This window comes from Engystomops pustulosus, chromosome 3, assembly GCF_040894005.1.
Source record: "Engystomops pustulosus chromosome 3, aEngPut4.maternal, whole genome shotgun sequence".
NCBI lineage: Eukaryota > Metazoa > Chordata > Amphibia > Anura > Leptodactylidae > Engystomops > Engystomops pustulosus.
In genome coordinates this window covers 198,940,534-198,952,383 of record NC_092413.1, presented here as the reverse complement: position 1 = coordinate 198,952,383, position 11,850 = coordinate 198,940,534, and the positions used below count along the sequence as shown (strand labels likewise).

The window sequence follows — 11,850 nt, the reverse complement described above, 5'->3', positions numbered from 1 at the left end:
GCCTGTTGAACATTTGTTGATTGCCATATCTGGCGAGCACCGCGGTTGGGATGCCTCACTTGTAATCCAGTCTACAACCCCGGCTCCCGGACCTGGAGACCCCTTTGAGGTTATGTGTGAATAGGGTGGTGCCGGTAGTCTGTACCTCTATTTTGGTTTTACATCAAATTGTGATGTCTTATAAACCCTATCCAGGCCTCTCTAGTATTAACTTTGTTTTGGAAAAAAGTAATGCAAATATGGGGGGGGGGACTTGTTGACTGCACACAATTATGAAAACAATACAGATGCATATTAGTTGTGGGCCAGCTAGGCAAACTGAACAAGTCTGGATTAGACAGTAGTAAAAACTGGATTAGTGCACAATAAGTTACAAAACCACAGACGGTGTTGATGCAAAGCACCAGCGTGGAGTGCTAGAGGAATCGTACATTGCTGCGAATGGGCTATATGACAAGGGAATAAAAATATATACACTGCCCCCTTGCATAGTGCCATGTAATATCCAGGTATATATTGGTATAGCGCAGGATAATAGAGCCAATAGAGGTTCTGCCCAAGTACATGTTACATCATTTAAAGTTCTGGGCAAATCTGGGTCTAAATAGACTGGTCATTTTTATGGGATGAGCTGATGGTTTCATTGATTTGGTAGCTGCTACCTTGCTACAAGTTTTCTTATATGTATTCAGCACCTCAAAATAACACATTCTCGAATTCACTGTTATTAACAAAAAATGCAGCATTTCAGATATAATTCCAACCTGTCTCTATCAGCCGTTCTGTACACAATTTCAGTTGCCCCGGGATCTGACCCTGTAACTGCAGACTTGGGGTCGGGTGGCGGCCATCTTGGATAAAATCGTGCAGATGAGATTACTGTGTCTTGTGCCTGTAGCCCGCCCCCTGCAGTCCTAGCACTGGAGGTCACAGACACGCACTGATTCACTTCCTGGCAGGAGATTGTGAGGAGAGATGAGCTACATGGAGATAAGTGATCCTTGGGCAGGGGAAGATCTGTGAGACTGAGAACAGAGATGTAGCAGGGCTGACTCTGTAATAGGCATCTAATGGGTCCCGTGCATCTCTAATCTGTCTCCTCTCTGTGTCAGTGTGTTAGTTTTATAAAACAGATACGGTTAGCATCATCCTATATATTCCTCACACCTGACCCTCACATATATCATATATACCCCTCACACCACAACTGACCACACTGTGCCCCCATATATATCATATATACCACTCACACCACAACTGTACACACTGTGCCCCCACATATATCATATATACCACTCACACCACAACTGACCACACTGTGCCCTCATATATCATATATACCCCTCACACCACAACTGACCACACTGTGCCCCCACATATAACATATATACCCCTCACACCACAACTGACCACACTGTGCCCCCACATATATCATATATACCCCTCACACCACAACTGATCACACTGTACCCCCACATATATCATATATTCCCCTCCCACCGCAACTGAATGCACGGTGCCCTCACATATATCATATATACCTCTCACACCCCAACTGACCACACTGTACCCCACATATATCATATATACCCCTCACACCACAACTCACCACACTGTGCCCCCACATATATCATATATACCACTCACACCACAACTGACCACACTGTACCCCCACATATATCATATATACCACTCACACCAAAACTGACCACACTGTGCCCCCACATATATCATATATACCCCTCACACCACAACTGACCACACTGTGCCCCCACATATATCATATATACTACTCACACCACAACTAACCACACTGTACCCCCCATATATCATATATACCCCTCACACAACAACTGACCACACTGTGCCCCCACATATATCATATATACCCCTCACACAACAACTGACCACACTGTACCCCCCACATATATCATATATACCACTCACACCACAACTGACCACACTATACCCCCCCATATATCATATATACCCCTCACACCACAACTGACCACACTGTACCCCCCACATATATCATATATACCACTCACACCACAACTGACCACACTGTGCCCCCACATATATCATATATACCCCTCACACCACAACTGACCACACTGTGCCCTCCACATATATCATATATACCCCTCACACCACAACTGACCACTGTGCCCCCACATATATACCCCTCACCTGAACACACTATACCCCCACATATATATACCCCTCACACCACAACTGACCACACTGTGCCCCAATATATATCATATGTACTCGTCATACCATTACTGACCACACTGAGCCCCCATATATCATATATACCATCACACCATAACTGACCACACTGTGACCCCATATGTATCATATGTACTTGTCAAACCACAACTGACCACCCTGAGCCCCCCATATATCATATATACCCCTCACACCACAACTGACCACACTGTACCCCCCACATATATCATATATACCACTCACACCACAACTGACCACACTGTACCCACATATATCATATATACCCCTCACACAACAACTGACCACACTGTACCCCCCACATATATCATACATACCACTCACACCACAACTGACCACACTGTACCCCCCCATATATCATATATACCCCTCACACCACAACTGACCACACTGTACCCCCCACATATATCATATATACCCATCACACCACAACTGACCACACTGTGCCTCCACATATATCATATATACCCCTCACACCACAACTGACCACCCTGTACCCCCCACATATATCATATATACCCCTCACACCACAACTGACCACACTGTGCCCTCCACATATATCATATATACCCCTCACACCACAACTGACCACACTGTACCCCCACATATATCATATATACCCCTCACACCACAACTGATCACACTGTACCCCCACATATATCATATATACCCCTCACACCACAACTGACCACACTGTGCCCCCACATATTTCATATATACCCCTCACACCATAAACGACCACACTGTGCTCCCACATATATGTCATATATACCCCTCACACTACAACTGACCACACTGTGCCCCCACATATATCATATATACCACTCACACCACAACTGACCACACTGTACCCCCACATATATCATATATACCCCTCACACAACAACTGACCACACTGTGCCTCCACATATATCATATATACCCCTCACACCACAACTGACCACACTGTACCCACATACATCATATATATCCCTCACACCACAACTGACCACTGTGCCCCCACATATATACCCCTCACCTGAACACACTATACCCCCACATATATATACCCCTCACACCACAACTGACCACACTGTGCCCCAATATATATCATATGTACTCTTCATACCATTACTGACCACACTGAGTCCCCATATATCATATATACCATCACACCATAACTGACCACACTGTGACCCTATATGTATCATATGTACTTGTCAAACCACAACTGACCACCCTGAGCCCCCCATATATCATATATACCCCTCACACCACAACTGACCACACTGTACCCCCCACATATATCATATATACCACTCACACCACAACTGACCACACTGTACCCACATATATCATATATATCCCTCACACCACAACTGATCACACTGTACCCCCCACATATATCATATATACCACTCACACCACAACTGACCACACTGTACTCCCACATATATCATACATACCCTCACACCACAACTGACCACACTGTACCTCCACTTATATCATATACCGTATATACTCGAGTATAAGCCGACCCGAGTATAAGCCGAGACCCCTAATTTTACCACCAAAAACTGGGGAAACCTATTGACTCGAGTATAAGCCGAGGGTGGGAAATGCATTGGTCACAGACCCAGCCAAGTATATAGCCAGCCAGCCCCCTATAATATACAGCTTGCCCCCAGTAGTATACAGCCTGCCCCCAGTAGTATACAGCCTGCCCCCAGTAGTATACAGCCACCCCAGCCTGCCCCCAGTAGTATAGAGCCACCCCAGCCAGCCCCCAGTAATATACAGCCACCCCCCAGTAGTATACAGCCACCCCAGCCTGCCCCCAGTAGTATACAGCCACCCCAGCCTGCCCCCAGTAGTATACAGCCACCCCAGCCTGCCCCCAGTAGTATACAGCCACCCCAGCCTGCCCCCAGTAGTATACAGCCACTCCAGCCTGTCCCCAGCAGTATACAGCATGCCCCCAGTAGTATACAGCATGCCCCCAGTAGTATACAGTGTCCCCCCAGTAGTATACAGTCAGCCCAGAATAAAAAAGAAAAAACTTATATACTCACCCTCCGGTGGCCCCGATGCGCAGCGCTGCTCCCCCGATGTCATCGCGGCTCCTCTTCTGGCTTCCCAGCTCCTCTTCTTGCTTTTGCGCCCGTCTTCTGTCTTCTTTAACATTGCATTGGGCGCCGCAACTGTTCTCTCCCGTGCGGTGCCTAGTATGACGCGCCGCTGACGTCATACTAGGCGCCGCACGGGAGGAGAACAACGGCGGCGCCCAACGCGATGTTAAAGCACATTTTTGTGCTGAAAAACTCGGCTTATACACGAGTATATACGGTATACCCCTCACACCACAACTGACCACTGTACCCACATATATATCATATGTACTCGTCATACCAATACTGACCACACTGAGCATCCCATATATATCATATATACCCCTCACACTACAACTGACCATACTGAGCCCCTCACATATATGAAACATACCCCTCACACAACTAAATACACTATGCCCCGCACACCACAACTGACCACCCTGTTCCCCCACTTATATTTACTCGTCATACCACAACTGACCTCACTGTGACCCCACCCCTCCCCTCTCATATATGATATATACTTGTCATACCACCAAAAACAATTATAACATTCAGGATCTTTGGAAAGCTGGATCCGCATGGCTGTCTCGATCAACACATCACACATGGGAGCTTGGAATTACAAATGGAGGTTAGTCAAGCACGAGTAATCAACCTGAACTGGATCACTCATACACAGCAACTGGGGGATGGTGCAGCAATTGATTATTCTGTCTGGCAGGGTGAAGAGTGGAAAAGTGATTGCATGATCCTCTCCTGCAGAGAAAAACTCATGTGCTAGGAGAAGCCTAGAACCAAGCACTGAAGGAGCCATAGAAGGGAGAGACCTTCATTATCATAATGTTATATCTGTTTTATCATCAACACCACTCAGCCCAGGGAATAACCAAATAGTAGGTTTTCTTTAAGCAGGGTCCCCCCTCACATATATAATCCTTTAGGACCCCCACACCCCCCTTATAATTCTTTAGGTAGGGTCCCCCCTCACATATCTAATTTTTTTTTATCATTAATGAGCTTTTATTAAACAGAATTACAAACAAAAGTAAAACATATACATATAGTCAAGAGGGATGCACATAGAAATTGTATGAACATAGGTCGAAGTACGGCAAAATACAAGAACATCCCCTACATATAAATTTTTTAACATATATAATTCCCCCTAACATATATAATTCTTTAGACAAGCCCCCCCAATATATAATTCTTTAAGCAGGGTCCCCCCCTCACATATATAAGGCTTTAGGTAGCCCCCCTTACATATATAATCCTTTAGGCAAGCCCCCTCCCTCCGGTATATAATGATTTAGGCAGGGACCCCCTTCACATATATAATCTTCTAGGTAGGGCCCCCTCACACTTATATAATCCTTTAGGAAACCCCCCCACCCCAAATATATAATTCTTTAGGCAGAAACAGAATTCTCAATATATTTAAATTTTTTAAAAAAATTACATAATTGACATAATAAAACTTAAACAATATAAATGTTGTATATCTGTGATCACATTGACTCAAAGAATAACGTTGAGGTGTCATGTGACCCCCCCAAAAAGAAAAGTCGTAAAAATGCAGTTTGCAAATTGGCGCAAATTTTTTTTTGGCGTTTTTTTTTCCCACTTCATTTGTTTTTTCTCCCCCAGGTTTCATCTAGTAATGACAAGCTAGAGATAAAAAAAATCCCTTCACCACATGATACCCAGGGACACATGCTGAGACTCGCACATGCGGCAGCGGAGCAGGGAGTCGCCCAGTATTTTCCCCGCGCTCCTTACGTAAACGACGTACGCTAATGACGTACCGTACGCTAGTCTGATCACATCCTCCGGGAGCGTAGTCACACGAGCGCAAGGATATCCTGTAAGAAAGGAGTTCCGGGTTTGTGTGTAGGAAGAGACTTGTTGCTGGACTGTGCTTCATTCTTCGGTGTGAATTGTGTGTATCCGTGCGCTGTCTCCTCCACATTCACAACGATCAGGTACGTCATGGATCATCCTCCTCTATCACCTGCTTTGTACGACGTGACCGTCTTGGTTGCGCTTCTCCAGCGCTGTTAACCCTTTAGCTGCCCTTCCTCTATTTTGTGAACCTTCCCATTTCCTCTTAGTGTTGTGCTGTACCCTGTATACATCATATATACCTATATATATATATATATATTAGTCCGGTCACTTGATGTGAGTCGTAAGTCGAGACTTTTGTGCGTTTTCGTTTTCCTCTCTCTAAACTTCATCTTATTTCCCCTAGAAGTCACATGATGGTTTTAGGATTATTACAACTTTTACGGGTTAACTGTTTTGATGTCGCCGCTTTAAGAAATAATTTACAATTTATAGGGAAAAATACAAGGATATTGCAAAAAAAAGCAAAGTCTGGGTGCATATGGGTGTCCTGTTAGGAGGTCCCTTCGTCTGCATCGCCTGTAGTGCCAGGGGACGCACATTCATTAGATTCGATTTTTGGGACACTTCTGCTCATTTCATTTGGGGTTTCCCAGTCACCCCATGACTTCTGCTTTCCAGGATGGAATGGGTTAAAAAAAATTCCCAAACTTGCCTAATCCGAGCATGCATGTGTCTGATGGTAGTAGGTGGAGAGCTGTCCTACTGCTGACCCCTCATCTTCCCTGACAGGTTATGGAGATAAGGGGCTGGCCAAAATTTAAGTCTCCAAAAAGACAACTGTGTGCGGCCCGTGATGATGAAGCCTACAATAGGGATAGTTTGGTTATTCTTATGTGTTGTGTTGGCTGCTAGGTTTATGTCCAGCCTAATATAGATAGATAGATATATAGATATGTGCGGTTGCACCTCGAAATTCATGGGTGCTAGGTAAAATACTTCAAAATTAAAGAATAATCCAAGCACTCCTTTGGAATATATAATGCCAAGTGAATAGTTTATTTACAAGTAAATAAATATTTATTTGTAAATAAACTATTCGATTGCCATTATATATTTTCCCAAGGAGTGCTTGGATTATTCTTTAATTTTGATATATATATATATGTATATGTACACAGACCCCCTTCATTATGGACGTAACAAGGAGAGCCTGGGCCCCATATCTGACTTCTGAATGGGGGTCCCCTATACCCTTACCAAAAATATACATAAGTGTACACTCACACGTTTATACAATCGCACACATTTATATACAGGCAGTATAAACAAGTGAGGTGGCGACTGCTGTGACCCTCACCGATAACAGGAATAGGTCCAGTTCTCACTAATGGGCGGAGCATGTGTCCTGCTGCTCCATTCAATACTATAAGAACATTGCTGAGCACAGCACCCGAGTATCTCATAGACAGGGAAGCATAGTGCCAGTGTTAGCTGAGCGCCGTATTCAACAATTTCGGATACTGCCTTAGTATTGAATAGAACTTCAAGAACTTTAAATTCTGCTGCTCTACCCATGAGTAAGTACAAGCCTCCCGTTTTCCGGATCAGTGGAGGCCCCAACATTCGCACCTTACTAGAGATGAGCGGAGCCAACGTTCCCACTTATCATAGCCAGGGCTAGTTGGTAGTGTTTTCAATTTACCGGATTGGCTGTTAGGCGGCCAATCTGATAATACGTCCGGTTCACTTATCTCTGACCCCTACCAATTTGATTGTAACCCCTCCCCTATGGTTAGGGTATAATGATAACACTAGCTTCCACCCCTTTATGCCTGGAATGGATTTTTCTATTACAGTTTTGACCCCGTTTTGTAGCAGAATAGCAGCAAAACTTTGATTCTTAAGTATTTCATATAAACCAGTTCTAGTGCCTATAAGGCAGTGGTTCTCAACCTGTGGGTCGGGACCCCAATGGGGGTAGAACGACCAAAACCGGGGGTCGCCTAAAGCCATCGGAGCCGCAATTTTACTGTGTTTTTACTGCGAGTTGCATGGTTTGGGGTCACCACAGCATGAGGAACTGTATTGCGGGGTCACAGCATTAGAAAGGTTGAGAACCACGGCTATAAGGGAACACGTTGTAGCCATCGATGGGGTTAAACTTGTAAATTCATCTGCGTTCTACAAGTACTCAGCAGGTATGACAAATGTTCAGGCTCTCCCCACTGACCTCATCATTCCAGGACTTACCTCTCTGTGTCTTGTCTCCCTCCAGGTGACTATGGTGGTATATAGAAGCATTGTATGACCATAACAACTCGCTAGTCATGTGGATTACTCCCCGGCAAATGCTGATGGTGAATGGACCAGTTGTACTTTGACTATTTGGAGCTTTAACCTTTAGGATACAACTTGGTTAGGATACAAGATGGCTTCTAGCGGACATTACAGTCCCATCATCTTCGTTCTGGTGCTCTCCCTATTACTTTTGTTATCGCCCGGACTATTGTATGGAGAACGGGTACCGGGAAGGCATCAGCGGGACAGTTCTGGAAAGCACGGTAAGAAGAGACTGGTAATATGTCACATATGTGTCTCTAATACCCACCCCCTCAACATAGTAGAATACACAACTAGATTGATAGTTTCCACCAATTGTAATAATGGCAAAAAAGTTCCCCGGTTTCCATTATGAACAGTACAGACATTTTTTTTTTCATTTTTCCATGTACAGAGCTGTGTGAGGGCTTGTTTTTGCACTTCATAGTGACGGTATTTATTATTCTATGTCGTGTACTGGGAAGTTGGAAAATAAATTCCAAATGCAGTAAAAATCGGTGAAAAAATGCATTTGCGCCATTTTCTTGTGGTCTTGGTTTTTACGGCTTTCACATTGCACTCCAAATAACACCTCTATTTTATTCTTTGGGTTGGTACGATCACAGGAATACTAAATGTATACAGGTTTTAGGCTGAGTTTTTTGCCATATGTTGTAAGGACATGTCAGGAGGATTCCAGGAACCGGCCATCCCCCCTGAACTGGTGTTTCCCCAGTGATGTCACTGTTCTAATATGAACAACGACATCACCGGATCCTCCCTCCTGCTGAGTGACGTATGCGCTCAGATGGGCTGCGAGGAGAGATGCAATACGCTGCATCTGCTCCCCATAGCCACTAAGCGTATACGTCGCTCAAGCGGAGGCTGCAGGATGAAAAGACGTAGATTGCTGCAACAACTGTGTCTCCGTCTGCCGCTATTTGTCAATGTATACGCTAAGGCCCCTTTCACACTTGTGTTGCAGATCACGTCAGAGTTTGTTCAGTGTCTCAGTTTTTCATGCGCGTTTTCAGTGCAATTTCAATGCATTTTTCACGCTCAGAAAATGCGTGTGAAATGGACTCAGGACTGAGCTCTATCTTTTCTATGGCAATTGCTGCGTGAAAAACGCATTGCACTTGCATTGCATTGCGGTTTTGATGCATCTCCATAGACTTGTATGGTGCGTTTTTCACGCGCGTGACTTGCAAAAGTAGAGCATGTCGAGATTTAAACGCGCGTTTAAAAAAACGCACGTGCGTGTGTGTGAAAAAAAATCTGGAAAGATCCATTGATTACAATGGGTCAGAGTGCAATGCAAGTTCTGCGCGTCAAAAGCACGCACAGAAAAAGCGCGTGAAAAACGCAAGTGTAAAAGGGGCCTAACTCTATACATTGGGTTCTTTTCCGACCTATATGCTTAGCCTATACAAAAAATGTCATATAAACCCAGGCTTAGGCTACATTCACACAAATGTATGGGGGACTTATATATCTCCGGCTTATATATACGTCCCCCATACACGGCAACGGGCTCTCGGACCCCTACGGGAGCGGTACAGTGCAGCACATGTGTCCTATCTTTCCCCGTGATTCAGCCCGTGCCATATATCGCTATGGAGAGGGGCGGGCGTGAGCAGCGCTCATCCCTTCCTCCTCTCCCTGGTGCCGATGTATGCAGATGTATTCACATGCATTGTGTGAATGTAGCCTTATTGTGTTTTAATACTTTTTTTTTTTTAAATGAAAACCTTGGGGATGAAAAAAAAATAGTTTCCCCATCTTCTGGCACTACTTCATACTTTTGGTCTAAGGTGTCATTTTTTACAAGATGAGCTGACTTTTTCATTGCTACCAAATTGAAGACCGTACGACCTTTTGATCCCTTTTTGTTACATTTATACATTTATATGTTGCAAAATGGCAAAAAAAAGTGGCGTTTCAGACATTTGGGTGCTATTTTCTGTTTTGGGGCACAACACTGGGAATAACAGTTATTTATATTTTGGGACACAGTTTATCTTTTTATAATTTTACTTGTTTATTTTAATATTAGGGGAAGGAGGAAGATTTTAACTATAGGTTTTATAATGTTGTAATATTTTTTTTAACATTGCTATAGATCTGCTGAAACGAGACAGCCTCGGGTCTTGTAAAGACCTGAGGCTGTCATGGCGACAGATTGACGCTCCCCGACGACCTCATGGGGAGCAACGATCAAAACAAAGATTGCAGCGTCCATTTTCACAGTCTTTTGACTGTTTCAAAGGGTTAACACCCCCGATCGGTGCTTGTGGGGCGTGGTTGCTGCAATATGCAGCAAACCCTATTTCTCTATGAAAAGAACTCATCTGTGAGCCCTCTTCTTCTTTTTTTTTTTTTTTAACACTCTACGAAGCATAATATATATACAGGCAGTCCCCGGGTTACATACAAGATAGGGTCTGTAGGTTTGTTCTTAAGTTGAATTTGTCTGTAAGTCAGAACTGTATATTTTATCATTGTAATCCCAGACAGAATTTTTTTGGTCTCTGTGACAATTGGATTTTAAAAATGTTGGGTCGTCATAAGAATCAGGGCGCGTTCACACGTTGCGTTTTCATTGCGTTTGAAACGCATATACAACAGCTGAGGAGAGGTGATTTGCCTAATTACATTACCGTAAAAAACGATGCGTTTTGTAAACGGAAACGTTAACAGTGATGTAATTGGGCAAATCACCTCTCCTCAGCTGTTGTATATGCGTTTCAAACGCAATGAAAACGCAGGTCAAAACGCAACGTGTGAACGCGCCCTCAGGATTAACACTAAAGCTTCATCACAGACACCAGTGATAACTGTTACATCTGATTATTATAGCCTGGGACTAAAGTACAATAAATTACCGACATCCAGAGGTCCGTTTGTAACTAGGGGTCGTATGTAAGTCGAGTGTTCTTAAGTAGGGGACCGCCTGTATATCAAGTAGCATTAAGAAGTCGGAAAATAACATTTACTCATATCAAATAAAAAATTGTAACCTCCTTAAATTGTTAGCATTTCATTTTAAAACTCGCGACCATAATAAAATGGACCGATTCAGACTCATTCACTTACCCGGTCGTGGAGTTCGCAAAAAGTGCATTGTCCGACGATTCACTAAGATTGTGCATAAGGAAGGATTGTCCTCTTAAGTTATTTAGCCACTCTGATGCATTCTATACACTATACATAGAATATGAGGGAAAACTGTTTTCTAACATCTCATATTCCAAAATACAGAAACACACACATAGAGAAGTACTATAGGTATAGAAGCCAAGCCGTCATGTTATCTAGCACTGCTAGACTGTGCAGCGTT

General features: G+C 43.8%; 1 protein-coding gene across 3 annotated transcripts in view; it reads left to right on the top strand.

Annotated features, from left to right (window-relative positions):
- The first annotated feature begins 6,169 nt into the window (after nt 1–6,169).
- ADAM17 (ADAM metallopeptidase domain 17) overlaps nt 6,170–11,850 on the top strand; it is a 36,541-nt gene continuing 30,860 nt past the window's right edge. For 2 of the 3 annotated variants that reach the window (XM_072143559.1, XM_072143558.1), the window contains exons 1-2: nt 6,170–6,325; nt 8,467–8,752. In XM_072143559.1, the coding sequence (XP_071999660.1) occupies nt 8,620–8,752 (133 nt within the window). In that variant the 5' untranslated portion in view covers nt 6,170–6,325; nt 8,467–8,619. Of the gene's footprint in view, nt 6,326–8,466; nt 8,753–11,850 lie in introns of those variants that run through there. The other variant, XM_072143560.1, reaches the window with a different exon arrangement.